General features: G+C 39.7%; 1 protein-coding gene across 26 annotated transcripts in view; it reads left to right on the top strand.

Annotated features, from left to right (window-relative positions):
• The window catches only part of DLG2 (discs large MAGUK scaffold protein 2), a 1,037,827-nt gene that overhangs the window by 924,972 nt on the left and 93,586 nt on the right, over positions 1–19,269 (top strand). For all 26 annotated transcript variants that reach the window (XM_074917829.1, XM_074917850.1, XM_074917842.1 and 23 more), the window contains one exon: positions 15,758–15,872. In XM_074917829.1, coding sequence (XP_074773930.1) covers positions 15,758–15,872 — 115 coding nt within the window. The remainder of the gene's footprint in view (positions 1–15,757; positions 15,873–19,269) is intronic.

The raw sequence follows: 19,269 nt of genomic DNA, 5'->3' as shown, positions 1-19,269 counted from the left end.
TGTGAAGTTACATTCGCAGGTTGTAGCAGAAAGAGTCAAGAGAGGGGGAAATCTGGACTTTGATTTTTTGATGTTGAGGACAGGGGACAGAAAGGACTTGGCACAGACAAAAACCCTTCTGTTATTGGCAAGGGCAAGGAAGGCTGGTCCGCCAGGTCCCTCCTGTACTCAGTGGAGAGAAAGGTCCTGTAGAGGATGGTGGTCCTGAATTGAGCTGTGGGTGAGCCTCTCTTTAGGGTCCCTAAAAGGTTAAACCCAGTAGGCTGAAATCAGCCTGTATGAATCCTCTGTCTCTGCCCACCTCAAGGTACAGGGTGGGAGGGCAGTGAGCAAGAAGGGATCCAGGAGTGAGACTAGAGTGTGAGGAACCAGCTCTGTCATCTTCACCTTATTGTGATAGCACGTCTCTGCAGGAGGATGACCAAAGACTACAGCTTTAATCTTAAGGAGTGATGGTTCTAGATAGTCATAAACATTCATATGGGACTGTAGTCCTTTGAAGGAAGGCAAGCTAGGAAAGTTGCAAAAGTTTAGTTTGAGTGCAGAAGAGAGAGCAAAAAAAGCCTTAATTAGCCATTCCTAGCATAGCTAGTCACTGTCCAGACAGTGAAAGAATAGTCACAGCTACAAGACAGCTTAGTTCAAGCTGTGAAGCTTAATTTGCCCTATTGCACTGGCAAGTGTTGACAGTGTTTCTTCAGCCTAATGTTAACGGGGAACAGAAATTGTCTGTCTACTGCAAAACATTATTTTTAGTGGAAGAATGAAAAGCAGCAGGCACAGAAACCAGTTACTTTCTTCCTGCCCCTTAACACTGAGCCACCCCCTGATTTGGCTTGACTTCAACCATGTTCTCTCTCAGTCCTCCAAGTAGTTGTTTTTTATTATTTTCCTATCTTGCCTATGACTAAGAAGGGGAGAATGCAAGTCCCTCTGAATTTTCCTACAGTCTCCTACACTTAAGGTTTTGTGCATGAAAGAATTTTATCTTCTTTCTTGTGTGTATGTGACACCATGCTTTGCCCTAGAAGTCAAACATAATCCTCAAGAGATTAAAAGGCAACTCATCCTAGAGAACAGTCTGTGCTGAGACCAACCCGCCCCTTCAACAGGCTAAAGAAGCTGCCCAGATCTTTAATGCCGTTAATTTCTATGTCTAGAGCTAGTCCATTGCTTATTCACTTAGGAGTGAGTTTCACAATAAATTTGTCCAAAAACGAGAGAGAACTACCACAAGAGTTTTATCACAAGTGAAAGTTAAGTTGGTTTTGTGTGACATTCTTGAAGCTACAGTGCTTTGTGTAGGTCAACAGGAAAATACTGTTATTCCACAAAATGCCACTGCAGCCAGATTGGTTTGGACATCACTGATCTCGTGTGAATTAGCACGAATTAATTTTCACATTAACCTGCTTACAGCCATGAACACTGCACTCGGTACTAGGGGATTCAGTTAATTACAATAATAATACTTTTATGCTAATTACAGGGACACACCAAAAAGGATTCTGTAGCAATACTAACCCATTTTATAGCATGTAGGCCACTGGCAGTAATGAGCTGCATCTGTCCCAGTTGGTATACTGTAATTTTCTTTAAGGTCTCATTTCTGACCCTTGCAAACTTTTTCAAAAGGTTTTCACTTGCAAAACTATCCTTGCTTGCCTGTTTAGCTGTGTTCCCCTTTTTCATTATTTTTTATAATTTTACTATAGTGTTTTGAAATATTTCAGTTTGCCATATTGTTTTTTTGTATTCATTGTGAACTAGGAGGAACGGTCTTTTAAAGCAGCAAAAAAGCTTCAGATGAGAAATTAGAAAAAAATGCAGCTGCAGAAAGGAGAATGAAACACTAGAATAGACTGTTTGGCATGGTTGAAGTGTCTCCATCTCTGGGGATCTTTAAGAACAAATTAGACAGATGTCTGTAAAAAGATATAATTGTGACTTACGGCCCCTGAGGCCTTTCTGCTCCCTCTCTGGCAACCTCTCTGTCTCCTCTTCACTCTGAGAGCTCAGGCTCATGCTCCAGTTGCAAGTTTCTGATGCCTGGCACCCATTTAAGTGTGTACTGCTTTGTCCTTGGAAAATGCTGGGCAGTGCAACTTGATACAATCCTTTATCACTGCATCTAGGCTAAATCATCTCCATTTGCTTTGGAAAGTGCAGTCAGTTGCTCCAGTACAGACATTTAGGAACTTGATCACAAGTCCCAGACCATAATGCACTCGCAGGTTATCCCACTGGAGTGTCTCCTTTGATCTCAGTATATCTCTTTCTTAGAAGAGTGTGTATAGGGAGCTTAAGTCATTCTTTATTCTCCAAGAAATTTCTTAAGTGTTTATGGGTTTCGACCATTCCTGTCCAAACCGTCTCTGAAAGCTGTATGGATGTGACATTTATCAGTGCTAAATGCTGTTTAATCATGTAAGTGAAGGGATCATCTTGATCCACTGCTCTTCCTAGCTGGATCATCCTGGACAGTCACAAGCAATGAACCAGAAAATCAGAGTGCCTTAGAGAAACCAGCCTATCAAAGCTGAACCAAAGTACAGTGTCAACAAAACATTACAGAATATCACCGTTTTTGTCAACAACGTCTTCAGGAAGGGAAAAGCCAGTCTGCAGATATCAAATAAATCTTAGGGTGAAGCCATAGACTGCAGTCATGAAAAACTGTCACTGTATTAAAAATTATTATTTCCCCCCTGCAAATGGGTCTAAAAGAATTTGCCTTTCAAGGGAGCCTATGGTGCTGCAATCCAACTGCTGTCACTAGTGGTAGGCTGGCAACTGTGGAAAAGTCTGCACCAGTAAATAGCATTTGATACAACCCCTTTTTTTGCTCTTTCTCTCTCTGTCTCTACATTCCATATATATACATATATCTATATACATTCTATATATATATTTGCATTCAATTAAATATATATATGTGCATTGAATTGACCTGCTGTAAGGTAGTGTAAAACACTGTTAAATCAGTAATGCCCATCACATTAGGATATCAAAGCATTCACTTACTCCAGAGAACAAACAGCTGGTCCTTGGGAAGAGCTGTTGAGGTTGTCATTCTTATTCTGGGATGCTTGTCAGAATCGTGAAAGAATATAAGAAGCCTGGATATGATGTGGGAAGTTTTCAGTATTTCCATTTTCTTGTAATCTGTAAGCCTTGTCCATAACGTGTGTGTCACTAGCACAGCAGGGAGACAGCAGAGGTCTTCTGCTTCCTGTGGGACTGACCCTGATCTTTCTTTTTTACCTGTGTCTGGCACACCTGTGTTGAACAAAATTACTGAAGGTATTGATTTGATGAAGACACTGTAGACAGAAACCTCGACGGCCTTGGTGCTTTTTATTATTCACTGATGTACGTGTTGTCAAATTAACTTTGCTTTTTCAGTTTTCACTCAATGGAAAGGCTGTAATATAATAAAATTGTTTACATAGTACACAGGACCAGTGATGGGATGGATAATAACGGGAAGATGTTGCTGTGCTGAAGTTAGGCAGACCTGTTTACTCCATCACAGAATACTGGAGAATAGGCATAGGGAGTAGGAAGGGCCTCTCAAACACCTATTGAACTACAGATAGTGCTTTATCTGGAAAATGGTACCTACAGTGCCCATCAGGAAAGGAGAAAAATGAATGATGTGCATTCATTAGATCTGGAGGTGCATAAGTCTCTCTTTAGTAGTATGTAGAAGAATACTTTAAAGAGTAGATTTAGAAACAAAACGAAAAGGTAAATCCAAAATGGGATAAAAAAAGTAATATAGTATAGCCTGGCAAATTTTCTTAGTATCAGTCTTTGATAATACATAATTTAATGATTAGAAAGAGGAATATGATTGATGCAATATGTGTGATTTTTCAGGAAGTCATTTGATATTGAATGATATAGGACACTGCTATTTAAACCGCTGAAGAGATTGTAACAAGGATAAAGAAGCCAACTAAAGAAGAGACAAGCCTACCAAAAAAGACTGAAACAAAGATTGGATTGTTTATGTAGCAAAATGGAGAACAGTAGGTGAAGTTGTGTTCCCTCTGTAAATCTGTCACGAGAATCAATATACAACAGAAAAGAGCAATTTACACACAGGAACTGTGTTGGTGCAAAAGCCAGTCAGTAGCTTCAGCTCTGTTTAGTTAGAAGAATGAGTCTAATCATTTGAGGACTGGATTCTGTGCATGGTCTTGCAACAGTTATGAAATGCCAAAATTTTAAGAAAGTATTTGAGCAGTTTATGCACAGGATTTTAAGTTTTGATTTTCTGTAAAAGCAGGAATTGGATTTGATTAAGAAGACCTTTTTCAGCTAGGTCTTTTATCCCATAAAGGTGGGTTTCTGTGGTTCTGTGAATGATGAGCCCAAGCGTATCAGCAGTAATTGCAAGGCATTTGTTGGTACTACATTGATTTTTCAGACATTATTCCAATTTTACATGATCCGATACTCAAGTTAAACCACATTTCAGAGCATCCAGACTATCAAATATAGCCTCCGTGTCTAATTAGCAGCCAGTTGCACAACATACATGTTTGCAACCTAGATATTTTATTGCACAGTAGTCAAAATCTTCCTTATAATAAGGTAAGAGGCATGCAGGGATCATGACTTATCCTGAGGTAATATATATATTTGTCTTGTTTAAATTCATTCAGGCTTGTAATGTGCTCAACCATTCCCTATTACCTGTTTGTATTAGTAATGGTAATCCCCCTTAATCAGGAAGCTCTAACAAACTAATATAATACTGCAGCTGCTTTCAATATTGCCTCTTAGAAAAGATCAATACACATGTTTATATCCATTTCATTCCTTTCTGCATACTTTTCTTTTTTGTTCAGAACATTTAGGAGTTTTTTTTTAATGGTAAAAATTGATAATTTTATTTCCAGTCTTTACTTAGTTTTTCTGTTTAGTTCAATAGTGTCCCAGACAGCCTTAGGAGGTGACTGAAGGTACCTTTGTCTGGAAAAGCAGCACAGCTGAGTACAGGAAAGTGAAGATTACAGGGGCAGGTAGTTTTTACCCAGCAGATTTTGAAGTCAGGGAGTGAATAATTTATTAATGTCATTATTCAGTGTAAGCAAATAGTATTAATCATAATAGCAAAACAGTTCAACCCCACCAGATATACCCATGTTTATTTTCATAACACTTTTGCCAAGATTCTGGTTGTATTACTGATGGTCCTTCTGATCTCTGTGCTCTTGCTAGTCTGTAAGGCTGTCCTGTTATATGGATAATTACATCAGGTAGTATTGGTATTCTTGCTACTAGATATTTAGTTTTCTGCTTTAGCTTGTAATTCTTAAATGATTTATGGGTTGTTGTTTTGAGGGTTTTTTTACTGTAGGCTACAGCTTTCATGCTGGTTTATGGAATTAATAAAATCACATCAACTTCCCCACCACTCTATTTTCAGAAAGAAACTTGTTTTTCCAAGTCTCTTTCAGGAACCCCTTTTTTATCTCTTCCCACTCTGAGTATAGGAGAATATAATGGAGTGTAAGGACAAAACTGGCATATGATGTCTTAGCTGTGAATGCTTTTGTGTAGTTTTCATAAAAGTTCACTTGGGAGTTTTGAACCCTGATTTAGCAGTGTCATATTTTCATTTTTGGCTGAAAATCAGTCAGGTCAGACTGGTCTACATTTCCAGTTTTATTTTTAAAAGATTCTTGCACCATCACTAGGCAGGTCATGTGTGTCCTAAGTTGTTATTGATTCTGGAGATGATGAAAGTTTGTACCCTTTTTCTTTTGTAGAATTTTTCTTTTGAAGTATTGTACCCTTTTTCTTTTCTCAACATGGTTTAGTACAAGTTGTCATCTTCTGCCTACAACAGTGCTGGGGAAATGCCACCTACCCCAGTCTGCTCTCAGCGCTGTATCCCTGTATCTTACCTCTTTGCAGGCCGTTCTTTCCAATCTACATCAATCAGACTCAGTCAGTTAGTGTAAATAGTCTAAAGAGCTAACCCAGTTCATTATTTTTAAAAGGTATTTGAGAAAACTCACATGAGCTGTGTAGCTGATGGGTGAGACACTCAGGACAATTTTGGAAGGACAAAATTTAATAACAGCTGGAGACAAGTAGGAATCACCATCAGAGTCTGTAAAAGAGGAGTATGTACCCAATGTAGATACAGGATTAGTCAAGACCACCAAAACGGCTTCCCAGTATTGCCATGCCCAGGAGACTCGAAGCAGTCAGCTTTGTATTTGGTTTCCTCATGTTATTTCATGTCATTAATAGCTGGAAGCAGGCTAAGCCAGTATCATCATTAAGAAGATGTGGCTAACTAGTATAACTCAACTCCCAAGAAATAGAACTACACTTGGTAAAAAGCAGAAGCAAGAAAAAACAACGAAGCAAAAATAATACGTAACAATTGCCTCAGGCAATGATTTTGGATGGGAAATTGGGGAAATTGAATAAATGTCTGAAAATAAGATCCTCCACCACTAGCCTGAAGCGACAAAATAGCTAAATGAATTAGCTTAGCTATTAATAGAAAGTAGGTTTTGTTTCTTTGCAATGTCCCATGTAAATATTTGTTAAAAAAAAGAGGGTTCCAATGCAGGGCAGCTTTTTTGCTTTTTTTTTTTTTTTCACCTTGACAGTCATTTTGTGTTTAAAACACCAGAGATTGAAACATTTCTGCACTGTACAAAACAGGAACTCCTACAAAGCTATCAAGGTTAATGAGACATATGCTGCTGTGCTGGGCAAGCGTGGCTGTGCAAGCCGGATGCCTGGGGTGAGGTGATGTGCTCAACTTTTCCAAGTTTTCACACTGTGCTGCCAAGACAGACTGTGTGTTGTGATATGGTTGTTTCAGATCTGACTCCTTGCTCTTTATTTGCCTTGCCCTTCCTTGGACATGTGTGCACAAAATGTTGTCCAAGATGATATCTCAGTGTGAGCCTCAGGGAATTTGAAAAAGTGCTACAAACAGTGCTGTTTTGTTCAGGGGTCCATCAATTCAAATAAGGGGAGGGATAAATTTTTGAGAATACAGTAAAATTTAGTGAAGGCAAAAGGTTCCCAAAATCTTGGGAGGGATTGTTTTTAAAAGCTAGTAAGTTGCTTGCCGTTTTCTTCAATGGTTGGGAGAAGCTGCAAGAAATTCCCACCTGAAAAAGTCCAGGCTGACACTTCATAAACAAAGGATAGGCTTAAAGGAGCAGGTAGAATAACTCCTCAGTAGGATACATAGTCCTTGTCACTCACTAACAGCTTAATTTATTTTAGTACATCTCTTTCATTATGAGGCATGAATTTTCTGAAACTAAAGCTTCTAGAGACTAATTTGTATTGGAATTATATTCCCCATGACTAAGAATAGAGCACGATATTAGTCTCCTGAACGTATCGTGGGAGGAAGATATCTTTTCAGGTATATTTATATTCACAATTAACACAATATGAGGACTGTACCTAATGGTGCAACAGATGGAAGAAGCATTGTATTCAGTAATAAAGCAAATGAAAATAGTTAGTGGTGATGTTTAGGCAATGAGGCCAGCTACAGAACAAATATACAAGGTGAAATTTTAATTAGAAGTCAGGCTCAAGTATAAATACCTGTATATTGGTAAAGGAACACAACCAAACATTATCAAAAAGACATTAATGGCCCTACTGTGCTGAAGTTTTAAAGGCTGAAGCCATGAGTAAAATCAGTAAATATGCCTGTGTCATTATTTTTGAAAGGTTCCTGAAAAGGTGTGTTGAAAATATTCCAATAAAAACAAGCAGATATATTCAAACTAATAAAAACTAATAAAATGTAAATGTGTCTTCCCTTCCTCAGTATGGAAATCTGTGGGTTTTATTCCCTTTGAGTGAGCCCAGGGGAGTTATATGACTGATAAGAAATAGCAGCATAACTTGTTCTGTTGCTCAGAGCATCATGAATGCAGCAAAGCCCTTTGAGCACACTTTCTCCGATAAATAATGCACACTCTTGCCTTGCCTATTGATGGCATCAGAACTGTATGCATTTTTTTCCTGTCAAGTGATGAATTTAGCTATGTTAAATGTAATCGATCTTTTGGACTTATTGAAAGCATAGCATTTGCCATACAATATAAGATCCAAAACCCGCTGTGTCCAGAACTATGTCCCTGGCAGTGGCCAACACCAGACATGGCAGAGGAAAATACAAGAACTGAAGGTACAGTGAACTGTACCTATCCATAGTATGTTTGTTTGCTTGTTTGTTTATTTATTATGAAATTACCACAGACCACAAAGACTTTTCACCATCGTTAACCTGCTATGTACATGCTTGCAACCTCAGACAGCTGTAAAACTGAACTCCTAATCATCTATAAACAGCAGTCAGGGTCCTTTTAGCCAAAACTGACTCAAAATAAATATTAAACAAAAGAAACTAACAGTTGTAAACAGAAAGCAAATACCAGCCAAAAAGTATGAGCAGTTCATGTCTTTTTGCACACTCTTTTATTTTTTATGTGTATTACAGTAGTTTCAAAGGCTTCCAGAGCTGCAGGATGCTAGGTACCTAGCAGGCATAGACAAAGGCACAGTGTTAGTCTAGCACCCATATCTCTGCCTTAGGTGCTGTAGTATGATGAGACTTGCTCTTTGTGCCTCACTCAGGTTCGCACTATAAATCTGTGGAAAAGCAAGAATCAGATCCAGTCCTCTGAATTATTGATGCTGCTCTGCTCACCTTCCTCTCACTTCATTGTGTAAAACAGTGATGACTGGACAGTACTGTGGGCAAAGGGTGGAATGGAAAACATTCACTAGGAAGAAATTTGTCCTTATATTAAACCATCCAGCAAAGACATCTGCTAAGAGGAGGCAGAGGGGAAAAAAAGGGTTTACATAAATAGCATAAATAATGTTACCATAATAATAGTATCATGCACATTGCTATCTCAGATGTCCAAGGCAGTAAGTTCATAACTTGCTGTAGTGTCATACAAGTTGTGTTCCCATAAAAAGAACAGAATAAAAACTCAGGTTTAAACTGGCCTGAATCCACTGAAATTATGCTAGATTGATACTGGTGGGTAAGCTGGTCCAGCAGCTATTGCTTTATTATAGTGTCTAGAGTTATTTGACATACTCTTTTTGTGGTGATAAAATTTTGTCGCTGACTAATGCCTTTCTAGTTTTTTGTTTTGTTTTGATTTTTAAGCAGTGTAGTCTGTTAAAATTGGACAGTTTGAGTTTTACTTTCCTTTCACTCTCTGACAGAGTCCAAAAGAAATATGCTGCCTTTTCCAACCTCCCGCTTGCATTACAGCCATCACTGCTTCACCATTTGCTGAAGAGGGTTAGAGATGCATTATTTTAGAAGCACAAAAGCAGCAATTAGGAAATCTGTTATCATCTAGAAGCAAACAGTGATGATCCTGAATTACACAGGAAAGCAAATTTTGATACCTGCTGACAGAAATAATTGCCATCTCTCTAAAGGTGCCAGCACTAAGCATTCAAACTAATAAAGACTTGGACCGTGATGCTGAACTATTATTTTCACTATTGTATAATATGTCAGCATTTCAGTTGCTTAACTATATTTTAGTGGTAGGATCAGGGCTTTTTCTTAATCATGTTCTCTAAATTCAGTCAAAGCTACAGTCTTTATTATAAACTTAAAAGTGAAAAATAACAGTAATGTAGCTTTGTAAAATTCTGCAACTCTATCCCATAGAGAAGCTGCAGCATATTTATCGTAGCTATTCTTTATTTATATGACCAAAAAGTAGCATCAAGCCATCAGATATAAAATGTCTTTGTGATTTTTAGATTTAGAAATTATTTGATTATCACTACAATTTTCTAAAAAATTCTTGAGGTTTGGTTTCTTGCATTCATTTTTAGTCTCTCAAGTGCAGCTAAGACTTCCAAGAGATTTCTTGTATGCTCAAGTATCATAGCCTTCTAGGCCATTTCTGAAGTGACTTGGAGAATGTGAACCTAAAATTTCAATGTACTGCTTAATTTAATTGAACAAGTCCTTGTTCCATGTATATGAAAGGATTTCACAGCAACACTCATCCCAACTGTTCTTAATGTCTATACATCCACCATGGATCTCACAAACTCATGTTTTCCTTCACAGCATGTGAAAAGACTTAAGTGTTGAGGAATCGAACTCAACAGCTCGCATACTGAGTCAGATCATGGGCCACCAAATCTAGGCAATAGGGAACTCAAAAGGGAAGTGTGTGTATTAAAACAACTCCTCCCCACCATGTATTTACCCACCTGCACAGCTGTAGAAGGGGTGGCAGGATTTTAGGTATGTAATTCACTTCAGCAGTAAAAATGTTGGTGTCTGCACACCCACAGATGCCAAAGGGGATTAGGCAAGATTTTGTCAATCATAGTTTTGATTTTGGCCCGCTAAACTTGAGGTTTCAGTTTAAGCTCATTACTGTTAGGGTTTCAGATTTTGGATTGTTTTTTTTAAATGGGATTGGACATTTACTTTGCTTTGATTTCTCAGTATGTGAAATAAGGAGAAGGTTCAAGGTGTTTGAAGATTACTCCAAAACATCCATACAGTCCTTTCAACATGTACAAGTGCTTTGGAAAGGCAAACAATTGCATTGATATTCAAAGGTTAGAATATGTGTGAGTCCCAGATAGAGCACTTGGCAAGCTGTTAGAATGAGGTAGAAGGAAAAACACCAGCTCCCTGTCCAACTATTCAGACTAATGAGTCCTGGATGAAGCAGACAAATGTCAGTTGTTCAAACTGGTGTCTGTATTTGATAAATACACTCAGTTTTGGCCTTGGTTGAGCCTGGGGACAATTCGTACTGATGCAGTTCAGGCTGACTCTTCTCTCCTGACTGCCCAGAGCGTTGAGCAGAGCCAGCTCTAGAAAACAGACTCTTGGAAAAAGAGCACTTGGAAAAATGGGCACTTGCTTGGTACAGCATGCAGATCCCAACATGCCAGAGCCCTGAAAAAAGGTCTTGCTGTCCCTGCAGCCAGGCCGTTCCTCACAGCTGCAGTCTCCTCTCCCACATCCAACTGTACCATCTCCACCTCTCCAGGGTTAGTGAGGTGTCCGTATCCTTGGGACAGCTAAATTCAGATCTACCTATACTGCCGTGAGCCCTGAGCCAACTCTGAAGTGAAGGATGAGCAAACACTTCCTCCCATCTCATCAGCCCTATTTCTTACAGCATTTCCAGAGCCACAGGCCAGCACGAACCATTATATCATCTGGTCTGACCCCAGCAATAATACAGATTACAGTTTGCTCATCCATTTGCTCTTTTAGTCTAATGCGTAACTTTATCAGTTTCATAAGCTACCAGGGTTAGTTTGTTAGATCATTAGTGAATCAGGCAATGGGTAGGACCTTTGCAGATGGATTTTGGTAAGTCAAATTTGGCAAATTTCTGTAATGATGCACTCCAGCAGCAACTGATTCTTTGTTCTCTCTTTCTTTAAAGGGCATGAAATTAGTGAATCGGCTTTAACTGTATTTCTTGTCAGCATGTCACAACCTCAGTGTCCTCTTAATTGTCCAGGAGCCTTGAAAGTGCGTTATTTAGATTCAGTGCTGAATTTGAAGGAAGCATGAAGGACTTCAGCACTACCACTTACTTGCACCTAGCAAATGCAAAGCTATTAGGAAACAGCTCCTGTGGAATGACCCCATATATAAAGAAGTGTTAAGAAAAAAGGACTCTTTCCCAGTGGGCAGGACTACTGTAGTGGTTCTGATGGCAGAAATGGAGCATCACTCTTTCTCTTTCTGTTCACAATTGAAATGCAGCTGTCACTGTAGGGTCTAGGCATCAGCAGGAGAACTAGGAGTACTGAGATTAAAGAAGCGGATCTGAGCTGGGTTAAATGCTACCTGCACTAATGGCCTTGCAATTTTTGGTCCAGGCATTTGTCAGGAGGAAGGGACAGGTGTACATTTCAGTATTTTTTGATGCCTAAATATGAAGAAGGTACTGTGTGAAAATACAGGCCCATAAATTTCATTATTTTCAAATTATCTGTGTATTTCAATCCAAGGGAAGAAACAGCTCAAGAACACAAAGTAACAGAACTATCATTAGTACTTCAGTATTTTTTGATATGAAGCAGGGAGCAGGAGCTTGAACCCTGAACTTCCATCATACAGTTATTAGGCAATTTTTAAGATATGTTGTGGTTTCAAAATATCTTCCAGAAAGAGAGAGATTATTAAATTCAGAATAAATTTACACATAGTTAAGATCAGTTAAATTACAAGTGTGCTCTGTAGTCAGAACACAAGCTATAATATCATCATCTGACCAAGCTGTAATCATTTGAGTATCTCATGAGCTGGTGTTCAAGTTGCAGATAGCTGGATGCTATGCTAGAGAGAGTCAGATTTTCAATCCTCTCTTCTCACTCTCCAGATTGGTGTCTAAATCTGGGAGTTACTCCCACACCTCAGATCCAGAGTCTTCCTGGGATATGGTTGCTTATTAAAGTGAAAGCTGCCATTACAGCTGCTCTGATGTAAATCATTCATCTCTTTGGCCTCGCCCAGATGTAAAACATCAAAGAAGCTGTATGTGTACTGCCTTCTTCCCACCACACATGAAAGAGACCTAGTGACAACCATTAAAACTGTAGTATTCTGCCTGTATGCAAAGGACTGACACTATGAAGAGAAATGCAAGCTTTTTGGTTTTAAGATCATCTTTCCTATTTGCCAAGAAGAAATGTTAAATTTGTTATAATGAAATACAAAGTTAAACAAAGCCTTGCTCAGAAGATGATTATTTACTAAATAAATTCTAGAGCGGGGGAATAGAACAAATATGACTCACATAGAGCAAACTTAAATCCTACACTGGGATAAACACTTCAAAACTAAATTCCACTTCGAAAAACAACACAGGTTTGTAGGAGCCTTAGTTCTCTTGAGAATTTGGGCTTTTAAATCACTGAGAAGTTTAAAGATGTACTCTAGGTGAAAGAAATGAGGAAGAAAGAAGCTACAGAATATATCTGAAATACAGTCTGCATGTAGGAGTGTCTCTCCTGCCATAAAGATTTTCAGATGCAGTCAGTGAAGTCACAGGTATGTGGGAAGACTGAGGAGTCTTATACCACAGCAGTGGTTCCCAGCCGATTGGCAAAGTAGCCACTGTCACTTAACAAACTCAAAAGGTAATGCCAAAGAAGCTCAATGGAAAGGGAGTTAAAATGCATCAAGGAAGAAGAAAAAGATGAGGAAAAAGAAGATGATGAAGAAGGGGAAAAAAAAAAAAGAAAAAACCAAAACCACAAATCCCAAATCAAACCACTCTGCTAAGCCAGCTTGAAGGTAGCTAGTGTCTATGCAAAATGTAGGATCTTGGAAAGGTCAGATGTTATTATCCAATGAGAAGTTAAAGGGCACTGAATAAAATGAATTAGTGCTTGTTGCAAAATATCTAGACATTCTGGGAATCAAGCCAGTGAACGGCAGATGATCAAACAAAAATAATGCTGAGATTTCTGCTAGGAGAAAATGAGAATATTGCTGTTTTACAGCATTCTCACCTAGCTCAAACAGCAACAAACATGGAGCAGGCCAATAGGTTATAAATGCACAGTAAAGATTGTTTGCTTAAACTGAGAGATGGTGTGATCTGGTGGGAGGTACCTCCATCCTTTAAGGAAGGAAACCTTGCATGCAGATTTCACTTCTGCTCCAGACTTGCTATGTGGAAATGTAGACTCTCCTTTTGAAGCAGGCAGTGAAATAAAACATTGAGGTGCAGGGAACATCTTCTTCTCTTTGCTGGTGTCAGTCTGCAACATCTTATTCTTCAAAGTGTTACTGACTCACTGAAATGAATCTGGTACACCCCCGCAAGCTCGTCTTCTAGCTCACATTGGTAGATTTCCTGGGTTTGAGTTGAATTATGGCTCTCTGTGTTGCTGGAGCATTGCCTTTAGGTTGTCGATTTCAAGGAATTAGAGCTTGTCTCCAAAATTTCAACCTTTCCTGTTGCAAACCAAAACTCAGCCCATTAGGTCACACAATGAGCACAGGGACCATGCCAGCAGGAGGGACCACTGACCGGGCTGTAGGAGGGATGTGTCCTTTCACAGAGGAGCCTCACCAAATGATACACCTCTAGCTGAATCTTTGCCCCAGCACTAGTCCCATGCTGCTGGTCAGCAGGTCATAACATTTTACAAAGCTACCAGCAGAGCTGTGAAGGAGAACAACGTGTGGGAGGTGGTTTTGTGTCATTCTTATGCAGCTTAAACAGGTCTGGAGTTTCTGGGATCACTCACCCTAAGACTGAGCTATGTCTCCACCTATTTAAAAGAAACAGAGCTCAGTTCTCAGTGGGCTGGGAGCAATAAGGTGACTTATTGCTCATACACTTTCACAGCTGCTTCAAGGATAATTAGACGTTGATATATCTCCTTCAGTTCTGTGGGATTTTACACTAAATGCTTGAGTCATTAATAACTTCAGTGCATCTTCCCACTGCCCCAACAAGGTATCTCATTGTTTGGAAGGAGAAATGATGTAGTGGAAAACTGCTTTCAACATCCTTTTTGCAGACTGAAGGATATTTGGTAATACACTTTAAACCTCCTTTCCTTTCCTGAAACTTGTCACGGTCCACTCAGTGGACTCATGATGGTTTGTTGGCTACAATCTCAAAAGTGCAAAATTAAGGTGACCAACACCAAAGGGGATGGCAGTAATCAAACAGTAAAACTTTATTTTGTTGCCCATGAAGTGGCACGTGATAGTTAGAGATGGGTGTAAGAAATGAGAAGAGTAAAATAAAGTTTAGGAGAGAGGAGGGAGAGAGGTTATAGCTACCACTGCTGATCTCACAACATCCTAACGGTCCCGGGTCCAGCTGATGCTGTGTCGTTGGTCGTTGTGGTCCTTTGTGGGAAGCTTCCAATTTTCATTGCCAAGAAGTCATCTTTTTATGCTCAGTAACACACCTTGCTCCGCCTCTGCCTCAGGGGTCTCCACCCTTCTCAGGATTCAGTTATCATATCTCCGCCCTTCTTGAGCGAGGCCATCGCGCATGCACAGGGGGAGCGTCCAAGGCGTGGTCAGTCTTGGAGGTGGGCAGCCTTCGACCAGGAGGTGTGTTTTGGTATTACAATGAAGCAAAGTTCATCTAAGGTTCATGATTTTTTCATCGATATTATGGCAACAGTTGCGGTCCATCTTTTTGGACAGTGGCTATGTGGTTATCTCTAACAGCTCCGGCTAAGCCCAGGTACCGAACAATAGCACAGCACTCTGCACGGCTCAGGCACCAGAAACCAGCGCTACACTCCCTGCACCACGCGGGTCAGTGCTCAGGAGAACAGCACAGCACTCGCTGTGCCACACAGTTCTGCATTCAGGAGCCTTTGCACCACATTGCACTCCAGGGATTGGCAACGGCACTCCAAACAGGCCGTTGTGGGGCACCTCGCTGTCCATGTCCCTGATGACAATGTTGAGACAATGCTGATCTTCTGACCGACTCTTACAAAACTACAGGAGACAGGGCCTAGCTATTTGACTTTTCACATAGTGCTGAAATTTTCAGGTACCACAATAAAGAGGGCGTATATTTACCTAAAATTAATGCAAGGTTCTATTAGACCTCAATTTTCAGGATGTGCCTTACACTCATTAATTTAATATTAATTTGCATTTAGCAGCCCTAATAATTACATAGATTAAGAAAACTAGAAGATCTTTATATTTTTCTGATTTTCTTTATCTCCTTAGAGTACGCTCGGTTTGAGGCAAAAATCCATGACCTGCGTGAGCAGATGATGAATCACAGCATGAGTTCTGGGTCCGGCTCCCTGAGGACTAATCAGAAGAGGTCACTGTATGTCAGGTAAGCAGGGAGAGCTTTCTCCTGGGAATACATCAGCAGCTACCTTGTCTATGCCTGACTTGTGTGTTCTGGGCTCGGCAAGGTGGGAAAGGAGTTTGAGAAACTGCATTGAACCGAACTGAGAAATGCATCAATCTTACAAGCACAACATCATTAAAGTGAAAATTGAATAAAGCCCTATTGCTTAATCCGATCATTTCAAGCCATTTTCAAAGAGCATTGTAGTTTTATAGTGATTTGGTTTTATGCAATGAAGATTTCTTACCAGTTGTCAGCCCTTTGGATATCAGAGATGGGTATTGTGGTGTAGTGACGCATTGCGTTCCTGTGTGAGGTCTTGCCCAGATACGGAGTGATTGTTCTCATAAAAAGCACTTCTTTCCCCAAGACCTTGTTCTTACAAAGCAAGGACTATTATATGCTATTCTAAATGCATGACAGTCTGCTGCAATCCCCTTGCATATGTTTACCCTCCTATCAGTCTACACTACAAGGAATTTACCATCTACATAGCAAGATCAAATATGCAGATGAGATGCTAAATAAGCTGATGTACATAGCTTAAATGGGGTAGTGAATAACAGGAGCTGCCTAGCTGTAAGCCAGGTGGTAGCAGTGGTTATAGTTTTGCTCTGACTGTGGAAGTCTGTTGCCATGTTCGCTGCTGGCTGAAAGACTGGTGTTGCCCAATTTCCCCTAGCAAAGTTCTTGCTGTCACTCACCCCTTTTGGGACTCGGGGAGACTATGGGACTCTGTGTCAAATATTTTAATAATCTTAATAATTATACTTCTCTAGTCTTTTCATTTTCATTTTTTTTCCCCCATGCTCAGCATGTAATTTGAAATTCCTGACAATCACGAAGTAGAAGGAAGCAATTTGTCAGCCTCCAGGCAGTGATAATTATTCATGGGCAAGCTAATTCAGGTGATAACATTGCAGAGATCCAATTAAGGCTAAATTCTACGTTTTGTCATTATGCCCTCAGCGTGAAGGGGTAAGATAGAAAAGACGGAAGGAAAAAATTAAATGTTACCATGGATGGTCTTACTCTAGTGGGCAGCAACCACATGAAGCACTAATTGGTACTGCTGCCAGAAAGAGCAAGGACTGAAAGGAGATGGATCACTGTTACCAGTGACCTTGCTACTGGGCAAGGTCAGGTTGGAAGTGTCACAGTTTTCAATGCATCTCTAACCTCTGGTCTCTTCAGCTCTGTGTTTATTTCTGGAGCTATTCCACTTGCAGTAGGTTTTTTCCAGTCCAGAGTGATTTTGTTGTCAAGAGCTTTGGTCAGCAACTTGAATTTGTATTTTATGGAAAGCTACAGTCATTGAACATGTAGGGATAGATCCAAGCTTGCTTTGCTTGAGGTAAGCAAGGAAGCCAAAATGTGGGGAATAATGGTGCAAGAAGTCCAAGCCAGCAAGCACAAGTCAGTTCAGGTGTACACGTAAAGGGCTAACAGAGTCCTGAGCAACTTACTGGTTTGAGCTGCAGCAAAGCTCAATTACCCCGTTATCAGCATCGACCTGGTGAGCCCTGCTGAGAACTGAGGCTTATTATCTTGCACACTGAGCCAGGCTAATATATCTGTGCTGCATCTGGACTAGCCTAGTTCTTCTGTACAGTATTGCTCTGTGTGCACCCATGAGCCTGGTTTTCTGCTAGCTCATGAATTCTGGATGTGGTCTGTCTCACTAAGATGATATGCCCTGGTGCTTCACTGCAGGGATCTTTGATGTCTTAGCTGTATTTCTAACTATCACTTCTCAAGCTGTAAATGCAAAACCTGTTCTTTTATTCCAAAGTTGTTCTAAAAAAATGCCCCAAACCTCTCAAGCAGAAAACCTCAAAAGCCTCAGTCACTTTTGTTCGCATAAAATTTTTGCGGTCAAACCCACACAATTGGCTGTGTCCAACTCTGAGAAGTCTGTTTGAGAGGCTCTGTATTTTACAGATTATTATACTGTGTTTGTAGTGCAGAGTGCCTGCAGCGTTGTGCTAGGTAGGCAGTTCAAATCATATGCACTAATTACAAAGGTGGCTAATGTCTACGTTAGACACTAATGAAAAAATAAATGTGGGTTCAGAAATGTGCTTGTTTTCAGAGACTGAAATTTTCACTTTCTAGATAAACTCTTTACAGCCAGGGACCTGTGTAAAAAGTCTGGGATTTAGCATTTGTATTCTTACTACTCGGGACATTTGTGTTTCAATGGATTATTTTGGTCAGCGTGTGTGAGAGAACTAGAGGCAAATTGCCATATGCTCCGAATGCTGTAGCTGTAATGCCAAGTTTATGATTCAAGTTTGCTGTTTTCCTTTCTTTGGGATGTAGTGATTTTTCTGTCCTTTGCTGAGTATAAGCATAGTTATTTTTTACCCAGAGAGCTTGATCAAAGCAAATAACTATGTTCTAGGCATCATGAGGAAATAAATGAAGGTCCATATAGTTTGTAATTATTGAAAATAAGTGGCATTATCTGCTCATAGAAAAGCCAACGGAAAAGAGGGTGAGAAAAAGCAAAGCTCTGTAAACAGATTTGCCAGTGGGTGTGGGGTTCATTGGATGCAGGGTTTTCTTCTTTACCTTACAGTCTGTGATTTCCCCATCCAGCCCCTAACTAAAATAGCATAGCATTTTTAATTGAGACGTGTAAGAGAAGTTAAATTACGTGAGGTGAAATTTAATATGTGGATAAGGGGTTGAATGTAGTACCAGAAGTACTTGGCTGAAAGCAATTAAAAGTCACACTTAACTACTGTATACAACCACAGGAAAGCAATCAAGAATGATTTGTTTAGAATAAATTGTGTAGCTCTCTGACATGATCTTTTATCTGTGCATACTCTAGCATTTCTCATTTTATTTTACTTTTAATTTCTTTATCCCAGTCTGTGTTTCTGATGTCTCCTGGAATATTTCCCAGGAATTTCCTGAAAGTTTTTTTCAGTACTACCTGTTCCTTTTGTATCACAGACCCTATATCCCTGTTTGGGATGTTACCAGAGTCCACAATACTAAAGGCAAAGTGTGAGACTTCAAGAGAGGACAGAGCAGTAAGAAATGCTGTTAACTCTTTTGGGAGCCCACATCCTCTTGGTCACTAACTCTGTTGAGGAAAAGAAATGCAGAAAGGTAGAGAATAGACATGAAACAACAAATTTTATTATTTGTAGTTTGTTTCTATTGGTGAAGGTGAATGAATTTAATTTGAATTCAATAACTGAAATGAGAAGCTAAAAAAAATGTCTGCTATTATGCTTTTTAATTCGTTGGAATTCAGCCGTCAGCTCATGATTAATGAGGAAAGTAAAGAAACCTCCATCACCAGCTAAATGCTGTGCTTTATATATAAATGGGGGGGGATTGCTGTTTGTTATGCAAATTCATA

Source organism: Athene noctua, chromosome 1, assembly GCF_965140245.1.
Source record: "Athene noctua chromosome 1, bAthNoc1.hap1.1, whole genome shotgun sequence".
NCBI classification, from domain to species: Eukaryota; Metazoa; Chordata; class Aves; order Strigiformes; family Strigidae; genus Athene; species Athene noctua.
The sequence above is the reverse complement of the archived record's forward strand: the minus strand, read 5'-3'. Positions and strand labels throughout refer to the sequence as shown.